Genomic DNA, 14,888 nt, shown 5'->3' with positions numbered 1-14,888 from the left:
TCAGTGGGTAAGGTGCTGGCCACATATAACCAGGTTGGCAGGTTCGAACCTGGCCTGTGCCAGCTAAATAACCACGACTGCAACAACAACAACAACAAAAATAGCCGGACGTTGTGCTGGGCGCCTGTAGTCCAAGCTGCTTGGGAGACTGAGGCAAGAGAATCACTTAAGCCCAAGAATTTGAGGTTGCTGTGAGCTGTAACGCCACAGCACTTTACCAAGAGCAACATAGTAAGACTGTCTCAAAAAAAAAAAAAAAAGCCAGGCATTGTGTTGGGCGCCTATAGTCCCAGCTACTTGGGAGGCTGAGGCAAGAGAATTGCTTAAGCCCAGGAATTTGAGGTTGCTGTAAGCTGTGACGCCATGGCACTCTACCAAGGGTGACAAAAAAAAAAAAAAAATTTCCATTACATCTTTCCCATTAGTGGATGACCTGTATTAAGCGATAAGTAATAATAATAGTTCTCTGATGACATCTAGTGGTCTTAGAGGATATTACAATAGGAACTTAGAATATCCCCAAGCTTTTCTGTCCTATTATAAAAAGCATTTTCTTCAGCAATACAAACACTGTGAGTATAAAATATTTTAAGAAAACAACATAGGATGGCGCCTGTGGCTCAGTGAGTAGGGCGCCGGCCCCATACGCCGAGGGTGGCGGGTTCAAACCTGGCCCCGGCCAAACTGCAACAAAAAATAGCCAGGCATTGTGGCAGGCGCCTGTGGTCCCAGCTACTTGGGAGGCTGAGGCAAGAAAATCGCCTAAGCCCTGGAGTTGGAGGTTGCTGTGAGCTGTGACACTACAGCACTCAACCAAGGGCAACAAAGTGAGACTCTGTCTCTAAAAATAAAAATAAAATAAAATCTTTGGCCTCTGTTTCATTCCTCTTGGTTTGTAGCCCCCACACTCCCACACCCCAAACCTCATCAGTTACCTTATTTCTTCCTGGAAAGCCACTGCATACCCATCTGGTTGGGATTTGTGAGAATCTGCAGGATTACCTCAAGCCCATAGGCTCTGAAAATCCTTCTGGGAATCTTCTGTTGTCACTTTACCTAGTACAGTTCAGAAAAGCCAAGGAAGTAGGTCACCTTGTTCTTGCCTACTAATCCACCGGTCAAGATGGAGAGGAATGTGGGTCAACTGCAAATAATATAATTTCTCCTCGGGTGGCGCCTGTGGCTCAAGGAGTAGGGTGCCGGTCCCATATGCCAGAGGTGGCAGGTTCAAACCTATCCCCGGCCAAAAACCACAAAAAAAAAAAAAAAAAATGCTAAAAAAATTGATTAAAATAGAATTATAAAAAAAATATATATATATATATATATATAATTTCTCCTCAGTTCTTCCACACAGAGGCATTTCCTATCTCCATGTGGGCACCATTCTCAGTTCATCATGCCCTCCTTCAACGTACCAACATCTCACCTTCCAAAATCTAGTAATAGTGTTGGGGAGGGGGTCTTTATTAATCCCACTGCTGGCACCAAATGTAGTGTTTCAATCTGATGAATTAGTTAGTCATCATGTAGGCCACATAGTTCCAAGGTTATGAGTGGAGGAATTTTTTCTTTCTTTTTTGAGACAGTCTCACTTTTTTGCCCTGGGGTTGAGTGCCATGGCTTTGTAGTTCACAGCCACCTCAAACTCTTGGGCTCAAGTGATTCTCCTTCCTCAGCCTCCCCAGTAGCTGAGACTATAGGTGCCTAACACAAGGCCCAGCTATTTTTGGAGGTAGTGTCTTGCTCTGGCTCAAGCTGGCCTTGACCTCCTGAGCTCAAGCAATCCACCCGCCTTGGCTTCCCAGAGTGCTAGGATTACAGGTGTGAGCCACCGTACCCAGCCTCCATTAGTGGTCAGAGGCATTCCTAAATAGTGAAGAGTATGGTTTATGCCTTTAAGGGATGCTATTTCTATCCTAACAATACCTTAGTAACCTGAAAAAGTTCGTGAAAATCCTGAAGTGCTCATTTTAACTACTAAAATAATCTTGTTCATTATGATTAATAATATTAAGTTTACACTTCTTTCTATATTTTATATAATAGACGAAAAAATTTGCAACTTATGTAATTGCTGCTGGACTTCAGTATGGAGCAGAAGGAGGTATCTTGCACACTTTTTTTAAGGTATGTCTTTTCAATGACTGTGAAATGTTTAAAAGTGTTCTACAGTAAGGATATACCCTTTGAAGGTATTTATTAGTGCCTTTGAGATGTGGCTAGTCTAGTACATAGCAGAAAATGAAGGAAAGAATGGATATGAACCATGACCATCTACACTTCTTTCCCATTATTAACAACTTGTATTCAAGGTTCTCAGCATAGTATAGAAAAAGATGGATCTCCTTTCATTCAATGAAACAGATATTGGTCAAGTGCCTACCATGTGCCAGAAACCGTTTGGGTACTAGGGGTTCAGTAAAATAATAAAGTCCTTGCTCCCATAGAGCTTGTATTGTTGAGGGGGTGAAGAAAGATATATGAATAATAAACAAATAAGTTGGGTGGCACCTGTGGCTCAACGAGTAGGGTGCCGGCCCCATATGCCGAAGGTGGTGGGTTCAAACCCAACCCCAGCAAAAAACTGCAACCAAAAAAAATAATAATAATAAATAAATAAACAAATAAGTTAGTAAACACTAAGTGTTTCAAACGCTAACACTCTGAAGAAAACTACAAAGCAAAGGAAAGTGGAGAGAGCTGGGCTCGGGTTGGAGGGCAGGAGTTTATGTCTGACATATGAAGGCTGAGGAAGATGTCTCTTATCAGGCCACATTTGAACAGAAGGCAACAGGCAGTGAGGGAATTGGCTAATCTGATTTCTGGAAAGAACATTTCAGGCACTGGGAATTGTAAATGCAGTGAACTGAGGCAGAAATGTGCTGGGCTGGCTGGGCAGGGCGTGATGGCTCACGCCTATAATCCTAGCACTCTGAGAGGCTGAGGCAGGTGGATTGCTTGAACTCAGGAGTCAGAGACCAGACACTGAGGTGTGAGACCTCATCTCTACTAAAAATAGAAAAAATAGCCGAGCATGGCTGGTAGCAGTGGCTCATGCCTGTAATCCTAGCACTCTGGGAGACCGAGGAGGGTGGATTGCTTGAGCTCAAAGGTTCAAGACCAGCCTGAAGAAGAGCGAGATGCCGACACTACTAAAAATAGAAAAACTGAGGCAAGAGGCTCACCTGAGCCTAAGAGTTGGAGGTCGCGGGGAGCTATGATGCTGCAGCACCCTACTCAGAGTGAAAATGAGATTCTGTCTCATAAAAAAGAAAAAAACTAACCAGGCATTGTGTCGGGTGCCTGTAGTCCAGCTACTTGGGAGGCAGAGGCAAGAGGATCAGTGGAGCCCAAGAGTTTGAGGCTTCTATGAGGTATGACGCCACAGCACTCTAACCTGGGTGACAAAATGAGACTCTGTCTGAAAAAAAAAAAAAAAAAGAAGTGTGCTGGTTGTCTTGAGAAACAAGAAGAAATATGGGGCTTGAGGTCCACCAGGTGGAGGAGAGTCAGTGTCAGCCCAGCCTTTTGTTTCTGAGTGAGTCGGGAAACCCTGTCTGAGCACAGAAGCATTGGAATCTGTCTCAAGTTTAAAAGGACAGCTCTTTTTCTGCTATGTTGAGGATATTCTATGTTGGGGCAAGAGCAGAAGCAGGAAGCAGGCAAACTGGTTAGGAGAACAATGCCTAAGACATGGATGAAAGTGGGGGAGGTACTGAAAATTGTTCACATCTTGGATATCTGTTAAAGGTAGAGTCAATAAGATTGTCCAAAGATTGGCTATGAAGACAGAAAGACAGAAAGAAAATAAAGGGTAACTTTAAGGATTTTTGTCTAAACCGTGGGAAGCACGGCATTGCCATGTACTGAGAGGAGGAAGACTGGGAATGCAGCAGGTCAGGCTTGTACGTGATAGGAAGTTCAGGGCACGTCATGTTTGAGATGGTTGATACTGTGCAGGCTGTCGGACACAGAGTTTGGAAATCATGGTCAGGACTAGAGAGAGAACGTTGGAAGCTGTCAGGTATGACTGGTATTTAAATCCAAGGGTATGGACAACTGAATGAATATGGAAAAATAAGAGGTCCGAGGATTGAGTCTTAGGATATTCCAATATTGGAGGTGACAGGGAGATAAGATAGGATCAGGAAAGATGACTAAGAAAAGTGCCTTGGAGGTACAAGGATAAACAAGATGGGAATATAAAGAAATCCAAGTGAAAAAGGTGTTTCTAAAAAGAAACCATGACCGGGCGGTGCCTGTGGCTCAGTGGGTAGGATACTGGCCCCATATACTGAGGGTGGTGGGTTCAAACTTGGCCCCAAACTGCAACAAAAAAGTAGCCGGGCATTGTGCCGGGCACCTGTAGTCCCAGCTACTCGGGAGGCTGAAGCAAGAGAATCATCTAAGCCCAAGAGCTGGAGGTTGCTGTGAGCTGTGATGCTACAGCACTCTACCAAGGGCGATAAAGTGAGACTTTGTCTTTAAAAAAAAAAAAAAGAAAGAAAGAAAGAAAAGAAACCATGACCGATTTTGTTAAATACTACGGATAATCAAGGGAGATGAGATGTGAGAATTGGCCACTGGATTTTTTTGGCACTGGGCAGGACAAAAGTCTGACAAGTGTAGGTTCTAGAGGGAAAATAAGTGTAATTGGAGATGATGAAAATAAAAATGTATTCTGAGGAATTTTTCTATTAAAAGGAAGCAGAGAAAGAAGGAGGCAGGAGTTAACGGAAAAAGTGTAGCCAAAAGAGGTTGGCTGATTGACGTCTCAGTGCAAGAGATTTGACAGCCAAAGAGGATAAGCTCAAGGAAATTCTTTCTCACAGTTCATTTTCAGAGACTCCTCACCCACCTGACCATGGAAGATTGGCATTCCTGGGCCTTGGCCTTAGGCCCTTTTGTCTTTTCCCTTTATACTTTTCCCCTGGGTTGGTGTATTTACTCTCATGACTTGTACCAATGATTCTTAAACTTAGGTCTCCAGCAAGGAGCTCTTCCCTAAATTCTGGCTCTGTAGATCCAACTGCCTGCTCAGCCCCTCACTTGCATGTCAAGATTATATCCACAGTCATCCCCAGATCTGCTCCTCCTCCAGGGTTTCATTGCAGAAAATGAGACCAACCTCCACCCAGCTGCACAATCAGAATCCAAAGCCTTCCTCCTTCTCACCCAGCACAAAATCCCCAGAACCATAATCAACCTCCTCTCTCTATCTTCTCCAACCCTGCTCCTCCCATGCCCCACCCAGAAGCCAGGCTGAACCACCTCTGACCTGAACACCTGCCATCAGACTCTTACTTCCCACCATTCCTTCCCAAGGAAAGGAAAGCAAACCTAATGGTGTCACTTCACTGCTTCACTGCATGTAGCCCTTCAGCAGTTCCCCAAAGTCCAAAATATTTTACAAGACACAGCGGTACGGTTCCCACACCTACCTCTTTCACGCTTAACAACAATTTAAAATAATGTAATGTGTGACACTTAAACAGTACTCAGTGTGTCTATTTGGTTACTGAAACAGTGAAAGAAAAGGACCAGGATTTGGGCTCTGAAGATTGAGGTCCCAATGCAAGTTCAGAGCCTCCCCACAAGTATAAACTCCCGAAAAATACTTCATCCACTAAACATTTCTTTTTTTTGAGACAGAGTCTCACTTTATCACCCTTGGTAGAGTGCCATGGTGTAACACAGCTCACAGCAACTTCCAACTCCTGGGCTCAGGTGATTCCTCTGCCTCAGCCTCCCGAGCAGCTGGGACTACAGGCGCCCACCATAATGCCCGGCTATTTTTTGGTTGCAGTTTGGCCGGGGCTGGGTTTGAACCCGCCACCCTCGGTATATGGGGCTGGCGCCCTGCTCACTGAGCCACAGGCGCCGCCCCACTAAACATTTCATCTGTGAACCAAGGGCAGTTATTCCCCATCCTCACATTTACTGATAAACTCACTTTTCTTCTTGTAAGAATTAAATATATGAATATGAAAACATTTTTTCTCTATATAGTTAACACGCAGGTGAAGACTAAATGTGACTGAGGAGGTTAGAGATTTCTCAAAAAGCAGTTCAGTCCCAAGGTTACACTTTATTCCTCTTGATAGATAGAATTTGATCCTAAATCTCATCAGGACTGATTCCTAAAACATCTCCTGGACTTGAGGGAACAACTTCTGCAAGTGGATACATCTTTTGGATACCTCTGACTGTGTACTGTGTGTGAACAATAATAGTCATACACGTATAACTGGGGGGGGGGTTGTTTTTCTTCCTTTTAGATGGCTTGGTTGGGTGATATGCCTGCGTTGCCTGTTTTTGGTGATGGAACAAATGTTATTCCAGGAATTCACGTTCTTGACCTAGCAGGGTAAGTGTTTTCCCAAAGATATAATTTGCTTAGGATGGCTGGATATGCTTGTAGGCTAACATTTATTGAGCACTTACTAAGTGCTCAGACCCTCGCATATGTTATTGTGTTTATTCTTCACAACAGCCCTCCACAGAAGGTACTATCATCTCCATTTTGCATCTAATGAAGTAGTACCTACCATCTAAAAACTCCACACTTATTTTTTTTTTTTTTGAGACAGAGTCTTACCCTGTCACCCTGGTAGAGTGCCATGGTGTCATCATAGCAATCTGAGTCTTGTGCTCAAGCAGTCCTCTTACCTCAGCCTCCCTAGTAGCTGGGACTACAGGCACCTGCCACAAAGCCCGGCTAGTTTTTCTATTTTTAGTAGGGATAGGGTCTTACTCTTGTTGGTCTCCAACTCTTGAATTCAAGGGATCCTCCTGCCTTGACCTCCTACAGTGCTAGAATTGTAGGTGTGAGCCACCTCACCTAGGCAAAATTCTCCACTTCTGATAAGTCCAGGTTCATCTCTTAGAAAGGTTATCTGTAGAATAACAATGCCCTCCAATTTTGAAAAAGAAAGAAATTGATATGTACATTCTGAGGACATAGTTTGTTATTCCTTTGTCCCGGATAAGATTGATATTTCCAGCCCAAAGACTTAAACTCCAGAAACCAGAAGGTAAACTCAAAACCTGAAGCTTTTTTAATTTTTTTTTTTTTTGACAATTGTAGATCATATTGACACTTTTTTTTTTTTTGAGAGTTTCACTGTGTCACCCTCGGTAGACTGCCATGCATCACAGCTCACAGCAACCTCCAACTCCTGGGCCTCATACTCCCAAGTAGCTGGGACTATAGGCACCTGCCACAACACCCAGCATTTTTTTTTTTTTTGCAGTTTTTGGCCAGGGCTGGGTTTGAACCCACCACCTCCGGCATACAGGGCCAGCGCCCTACTCCTTTGAGCCACAGGTGCCGCCCAAACACCCAGCTATTTTTTGGTTGTAGTTGTCATTGTTATTTGGCAGGCCTGGGCTGGATTCGAACCTGCCAGCTCTTGGCGTATGTAGCTGGTGCCTTAGCCACTTGAGCTACAGGCACTGAGCTGACACATTTTTTTTGTACACACAGAGCATCTAAATCCCTTGCCCAGACAGGTCCAGATACTTCTCTCCTCTGATGACCCTGAGCCAGGTCATTAGGTCAATTAGGTCAGTGACCTGGTTCACTGTGTTTATGGTTCATCAGCGTTACCAAACTGAACTGGGGTCCACTCACCACTGACAATGTGAGAAGAGAAATTTATTGCATGGTTCCAAGAAAGAACAAGCAGCAGAAGCTTAAAACTTGGTCTCCCCACTAGCTTATAGAAAGGATTTTTAAAAGCAGGGGCACATTTTAGGAAAGCAGAAGTTGCAGACAAAATCGTAAACCACTACATGGAGGTTTGACATTGGTTTTGGCCATGATGTGGCTCTCTCCAGGGCCTTCAGGAAGATATTTAGAACAAAGGACAGTCAGAGTTCAGTCCTTGGTTCTTCCTTATCTGAGGTCTATGTGATAGTATTTTTCTGGTGGGGGTTTCTTTTCCCTTCTTCTTTTTCTTTTTTTGAGACCCAGTGTCACTTTGTTGCCCCAGGCTAGAGTGCCATGGCCTCAGCCTAGCTCACAGCAACCTCAAACTCCTGGGCTCCAGCAATCCTCCTGCCTCAGACTCTTGAGTAGGCTGGGACTACAGGCACCAACCACAAAGCCTGGCTACTTTTTCTATTTTTAGTAGACATGGGGATCTCGCTCTTGCTCAGGCTGGTCTCGAACTACTGAGCTCAAGGGGTCCACCTGCCTTAGCCTCCCAGAGGGCTAGGATTATAGGGAACCAAAACACCTGCGACTTTGACTTGGTTAGGAGGTTCTTTTTACTATCTTCTTGCTTATCAAGTTATTCATTTACATTTCAAGGCTAGTTTGGTGCCTGGAATTTCCCTTGAAGGGACTGAGATTTGTCCTTTAATTTCATGTTTGGTGTGGGCAGAGGTTGCCCTCAGCAGGCCCCTGAGAGGTTCCCTCTCCATCTCTTTTTGTCTACATTATCAGGTTCCGGAGACTTCATTCTATCATCCCTGTGGTTCATCCCCCAGAAGAGAGCAGCTTCTGCATTTCCCTGAGGTTTTGGTTTCCAGATTCCCACTCTTTCTCTCATCCACTGTCCACTGATAAATTAGTCCAATCTCAGCTGAATATACAGGTTTATTGGAAAATGAATGAAGCTTACACTCGGGAGCTTTTCAAGATCCTGGGCCCACTTTTTATCATTTTCTTAAAGTACTTAATTTTTTTTTTTTTTTTTTTGTAGAGACAGAGTCTCACTATACGGCCCTCGGGTAGAGTGCCGTGGCGTCACACGGCTCACAGCAACCTCTAATTCTTGGGCTTACGCAATTCTCTTGCCTCAGCCTCCAGAGCAGCTGGGACCACAGGCGCCTGCCACAACACCCGGCTATTTTTTTGTTGCAGTTTGACCGGGGCTGGGTTTGAACCCACTACCCTCGGCATACGGGGCCGGCGCCCTACTCAATGAGCCACAGGCGCCGCCCATAAAGTATTTAATTTTTATTATTTTCCTGGGCAGTGCCTGTGGCTCAAGGAGTAGGGCACCAACCCCACATACCAGAGGTGGCTGGTTCAAACACAGCCCTGGTCAAAAACTGAAAAAAAAAAAAAAAATTTTTTTTTTGTTTTATTATTTTCTTAAAGTATGTAATTTTCCTCCAAATTGTATATAAGCTTCGGACGCTACAAAACCTATAATAGGTAGCGGCGCCCATACCTCAGTGTGTAGGGCACCAGCCACATACACCAAGGCTGGCAGGTTTGAACCCAGCCTAGGCCAGCTAAAATCAACCATGACAACTGCAATGGAAAAAAAAAAAAGAAAATATCCAGGCGTTGTGGCGGGCACCTGTAGTCCCAGATACTTGGGAGGCTGAGGGAAGAGAATCACGTAAGCCCAAGAGTTTGAATTTGCTGTGAGCTGTGATTCCATAGTACTCTACCAAGGGCAACAGCTTGAGACTCTGTCTCAAAAAAAAACAAAAACCCTATAACCCTATAATGTTGGGTCAAGCCAACGTTAACCCTGCGGCCTGGAGCGAACAAAATGTACCCTTGTTTTTTGGAGAGAATTTACATTATTACATTTCCAGGTTTCAAAAATGTAAAAATATCTTTTACATTATTAAAATGACTTACTCAGTCTTAGTCCTTAATATCTTACTTCCAAACAGACACATTAGAGTGTGAAATTATTCCTGTTACAGAAAGACTCAGGGTCTATAAAACAAAAATTAAAGGAGGCTGCTGTCTTGGACTAAGCTCCTGTACCAGGCTCCAACATATGAAATGGAGTCACTCATGCTAAGGTTCTAGTCCCTAAACAGAAACTTAGTTGTCATCTGACCTTTTGAGAACTCAGGAGACAGAGAGCCAATTTCCCACACAGGCCAGTTTCCATCCTCCCCAGGCATAATAATGAAGTTCCCTATGTTTTAATCCTCACACCAAAAAGTAAACTGAAGATGTTAAACACTTATTTTCTATTGTTCTCCTTGTCCTTGATTTATAAGGAAAGTAACTTTGGTAGGAAACTGAGCAAGGGCTCACTTGAGCCTAAGAGTTTGAGGTTGCTGTGAGCTATGATGCCACAGCACTCTACCTAGGGCAACAGAGTGAGACTGCGTTAAAAAAAAAAAAAAAAGATCTTTGAAATGACCAATCTGCTTTTTGTTTTTTGGTTTTGCTTTCTTTAGCCCTTTCTGTCTGTAAAACTAGTCCCCTCTGTTCAACTCATTGGAACATTTATTCTATTTTATGGAAAGAAGTGTTATAATTCTAGAATTGAAAATAAAGACAATTGAGATCTTTGAATTTGTTATAATTAGACATTTGAGAGACCTCTTTAAGTAGCATTTTTTTCTTTGAGGTTTCTTTAAATATCATTGAATATTTTGACAGAGGAAGAAGCTAAAAGCTAAAGCATTCTGATAAATTAATATAAATCTGAAGTAGACATTTAGAAGTTTGCATTTGACTTATCTTTGCTAAAATGGAGATAGAAGTGATAGACTTCTTTCCACTATTGTTTCTTTGAATTCGTGTTCTAATCTGTTCTACCTCACACCAGCTATGTGAATTTGGAAGTTACTTAAACTCACTATGTCTAATTTTCTCATTTGTGAGAGGGATATAGTAATAATAGCTGCATGATCAGTTACTCTGAGAATTTAGTGAAATGACACCTGTACACCCCTTAGCACGGTGCTGGTACAGAGTTGTGCGCTCAAAAGTGTTAGCCATTCACAATAGGAAATCCTAGGCTCAGTCACTGTGTTGCTATGTGACTTCCTTAAAAGAGCCGTAGCTTATGCCAGGTGGGGTGACTTATGCCTGGCCTATAATCCTAGCACTCTGGAAGGCCCAGGTGGGGCTCAAGAATTCAAGACCAGCCTGAGCAAGAGACCCCTGTCTCTAAAAATAGCTGGGGGTTGTGGCAGGCAGCTGTAGATCCAGCTACTTGGAAGACTAAGGCAAGAGGAGCTCTTGAACCCAAGACTTTGAGGTTGCTGTGAGCTATGATAGCACAGCATTCCACAGAGGGCCAGAAGGAGACAAAGTGAGCCTCTGTCTCAAAAAAAAAAAGCCATGGCTTTTCTGAATCTGTGTTACTTTGTAAACACCTACCCCAGAGCATTGTTTGGAGACTCAGCTGTGCCACTAGGTGGGCAGGATTTCATACTGAAGTCCTCTGGAGTTGGGGGTTCTTGTTGTGAGACAGAGCACGAAGCTAGAAAGAGGACAAGGTCCAGAGTCAGGAGGATCTGATGTCAGGTGCTGGCCCTCTGACTTTCCCACTAGCTCTTCAGCCCAAGAAATGTCACTTAACTCTTTCACCTCTTCCTCACCTATACAGCGCAGATAGTATTAATAATCCCAACCCTGACCTTGCTGGAAATTAAGTGAGATAACTTATTAAAGCACCAAACAGTGTGCTTCCTCCTTGGGGGTGGTGTTCAGTGGATTCTGGTTTACTACACCTGTTTTGCTTTTTCCTTCCTTAATGTTGGTCTGCAGAGTGATACAAAATGTGATAGACCACATGCCAAAGTATCACTACCTGGTTGCTGTGGATGAATCTGTTCAGACCCTGGAAGACATAGTCAAGGTACAGTGGTTTCCTCCCATGCAGCTATGACATACCTTAAATAGTTTTACCCCCTAAAGTGTGGTTATGGAATCGATTGTGCTAACAAGACTGGGACTCCTAAAATAGAATCTTCTTAAAGTGCAAACATGATATCTGCATTTGCAGTATATACTTTGAGAAATTTCTACCAAAATTTCTCTTTTACACGCACACAGGGAAATGGGAATGGCCACCATAGGGCTCCGACTGAGATAGGGATCATTGCACCTCAGATATACACCAGGGACACACAGGAATACTAACGTGTCAGTTGATGCTTACCCCAAGTACTGACGTGGCCTGGTTCACCAGATCTGTTGGTCACTTCCCAGAGCTCTAGATTTGTGAGGCCTACCTCTTCCAGTCTAGGCCACTTTGACAGAAGTAGCCACCGTGTGGCTCAGCTAGTGCAGCTTTCTCCCACCCTTCCCCTGGCCACTCCCTGCTCATCACTAAGATTTAGCTCAGACATCTTCCTCTGCACCCTCCCCACCTCCGTCCTACTTTCTGCATGGGTCACGTGCCTCTCTTCTGTACTCCCAGAATGTCTTAGGCTGGTGGAACTGCCATAACGAAATACCACAAACTAAGTACTTTATAAAAACATACATTTATTGCTCACAGTTCTAAGATCAAGGCAGATTCAGTGTCTGGTGAGGGTCTGCTTTTTGGCTCTATAGATGTTATCTTCTCCCTGTATCCTCCACATGATGAAGAGGGCAAAGGAGCTCTCTGAGGTCCCTTTATATAAGGGCACTAATCCCATTTATGAGAGCTCCACCCTTATGACCCAATCCCTTCCTAAAAGCCCCACCTACTATTATCATCACTTGGAGGGTGAGGATCTCAATTTATGAATGGGATGGGGGGTGCAAGCATTCAGAGTATAGCACAGAGCTGCACACGTTCCACATGGTAATTATCTGGTTACACTTCTGTTTCCATTTTCAAACTTTGAGATCCTTGAGAGCAGAGCCTGAGCTGTACTCATTTCTATCTCCACTACCTCACACTAATGGTGGGATTTCTTTTTTCTTTTGTATTTAGTTATATTCATTTCAAATTTATATAAAATAAAACCTTAACCAAATGATATTTCTATTTTCTTCTAACAGTGTATCAGTAAAAGTACCGGCCCTGGGAAAATCCAGAAATTACCCAAAGAAAATGCTTCTCTAACCAAGGACTTAACAGTTAGTACATAAGAGGTTTCTGTTGTTCTTTAACTGTTTTCCTAAACAATATTGATTCTTGAGTTATCTTGAGTCAGAAAGAAAGTCTGGCTCCTGGGCCAGGTGCCCAAGCTCAGTGATTAGGGCACCAGCCACATGCACCTGGGCTGGTGGGTTCGAACCTGGCCCAGGCCTACTAAACAAACCAAAAAATAGCCGGGCGTTGTGGTGGGTGCCTGTAGTCCCAGCTACTCAGGAGGCTGAGGCAAGAGAATCACTTGAGCCCAAGAGTTTGAGGTTGCTGTAAGCTATGACACCACAGCACTCACTCAAGGGCAACAAAGTGAGACTCTATCATGATGGGAAAAAAAAAGAAAAAAGAAAGAAAGCCTGGCTGTAAGCCTGTCTTCACTGTGTACCACCAGATGTTCTACCCTAAGGCAACTTACTCTTCCCTGCAGCCTTCTTTTCTAAAAAGCCCTCAGAAGTAATGGTAATAAAATGTATTTGAAAGATGTTTCATATGGAAAATAATATACAAACATAGGTACTGTTTTGGGGGATTTTTGGCCTCTTTCTGAAATTCAAACAGCAATCTGGGATTCCAGTCCCATCACAACAAAAAACAATAGGTTTTGGCTGGGCTCCCGTGGCTCAGTGGTTAGGGCGCCAGCCCTGTGCACTGGGGCCTGTGGGTTCAAACTAGGTCCCAATCTGCTAAACAAAACAAAACAAACAAACAAAAAATAGGTTTTAGGCTGGCAAGGTGGCTCATGCCTGTAATCCTAGAAGTCTGGGAGGCCAAGGCAGGTGGATTGCCTGAGCTCACAGTTTTGAGACCAGCCTGAGCAAGTGAGAGACTTGGTCTTTAAAAAATAGCCAGGCACTCAGCACCTATAGCTCAGTGGTTAGGGCACCGGCCACATACACTGGGGCTGGAGGATTCAAACCTGGCCCTGGCCTGCTAAACAACAATGACAACTATGACAACAACAACAACAAAATAATAGCTGGGTATTATGGCTAGTGCCTAAAGTCCAGCTACTGAGGAGGCTGAGGCAAGAGAATCACTTAAACCCAAGAGTTTGAGGTTGCTGTGAACTGTAATGCCATGGCACTCTACTGAGGGCAACATAGTGAGACTCTGTCTCAAAATAAAATAAAAAATAAAAAAAATTAAAAAAAAATAGCTGCGCCAAGCCTATTTATTTATTTTCATTTATTCAATGAAATATGAAATAAATATTTTATTATGTAGCTATCTCAAGTGATATCATCTACTATGAATTGATTTTTTATGTAGAGACAGAGTCTCACTTTACCACCCTCAGTGAGTGCCATGACGCCACACGGCTCACAGCAACCTCCAGCTCCTGGGATTACGGGATTCTCTTACCTCAGCCTCCCAAGCAGCTGGGACTACAGACGCCCGCCACAACGCCCGGCTATTTTTTTTGTTGCAGTTTGGCCAGGGCGGGGTTAGAACCCGCTACCCTTGGTATATGGGGCCGGCGCCCTACTCACTGAGCCACAGGCGCCACCCTATGAATTGATTTTTTAACTAACGTCTATTACAGAATCTGATTATTCTAACAAGTTCAACAAAAAAATGTAAGTATGTGTTTAACACATACTTGGAAAACAATAAAAGTACAATTAATTAAAAAAAAAATAGCTGGCTTGGCGCCCGTAGCTCTGTGAGTAGGGCACTAGCCACATACAACAAGGCTGGTAGGTTCAAGCTCAACCTGGGCCTGCTAAACAACAATGACAATTCCCACCAAAAAATTGCTGGGCGTTGTGGCAGGTACCTGTAGTCCCAGCTACTCAGGAGACTGAGGCAAGAGAATTGCTTGAGCCCAAGAGTTTGAGGTTGCTATGAGCTATGAGGCCACAGCATTTTACTGAGAGCAACAAAGTGAGACTCTGTCTCAACAAACAAACAAAAAACAATAGGTTTTAATTATGCAGTGTGGTCTTTAAGCTTACCCTTTTAATTTTTTTTTTTTTTTTTAAGAGACAGGGTTTTGGACGGTGCCTGTGGCTCAAGGAGTAGGGCGCTGGCCCCATATACCAGAGGTGGCAGGTTCAAGCCAGGCCCCGGCCAAAACTGCAAAAA

At 43.7% G+C, this 14,888-nt stretch overlaps 1 protein-coding gene and 1 long non-coding RNA gene across 4 annotated transcripts in view; one reads left to right on the top strand and one right to left on the bottom strand.

Moving 5' to 3' along the window:
* The window catches only part of AK7 (adenylate kinase 7), a 113,407-nt gene that overhangs the window by 45,330 nt on the left and 53,189 nt on the right, over window positions 1-14,888 (top strand). Inside the window, exons 6-9 of the mRNA XM_053602959.1 lie at window positions 2,050-2,130; window positions 6,282-6,370; window positions 11,486-11,576; window positions 12,713-12,790. Coding sequence (XP_053458934.1) covers window positions 2,050-2,130; window positions 6,282-6,370; window positions 11,486-11,576; window positions 12,713-12,790 — 339 coding nt within the window. The remainder of the gene's footprint in view (window positions 1-2,049; window positions 2,131-6,281; window positions 6,371-11,485; window positions 11,577-12,712; window positions 12,791-14,888) is intronic.
* The window catches only part of LOC128594282 (uncharacterized), a 77,490-nt gene that overhangs the window by 16,213 nt on the left and 46,389 nt on the right, over window positions 1-14,888 (bottom strand). For 2 of the 3 annotated variants that reach the window (XR_008382528.1, XR_008382527.1), the window contains exons 3-4: window positions 11,096-11,198; window positions 936-1,056 (exon numbers count right to left, since the gene is read on the bottom strand). This is a non-coding gene — a long non-coding RNA (uncharacterized LOC128594282). The remainder of the gene's footprint in view (window positions 1-935; window positions 1,057-11,095; window positions 11,199-14,888) is intronic. The other variant, XR_008382529.1, reaches the window with a different exon arrangement.

Source organism: Nycticebus coucang, chromosome 9 (genome assembly GCF_027406575.1).
Source record: "Nycticebus coucang isolate mNycCou1 chromosome 9, mNycCou1.pri, whole genome shotgun sequence".
Classification (NCBI taxonomy): Eukaryota; Metazoa; Chordata; class Mammalia; order Primates; family Lorisidae; genus Nycticebus; species Nycticebus coucang.
Note: the sequence above shows the minus strand (reverse complement) of the source record. Positions and strands in the feature narration are given on the sequence as shown.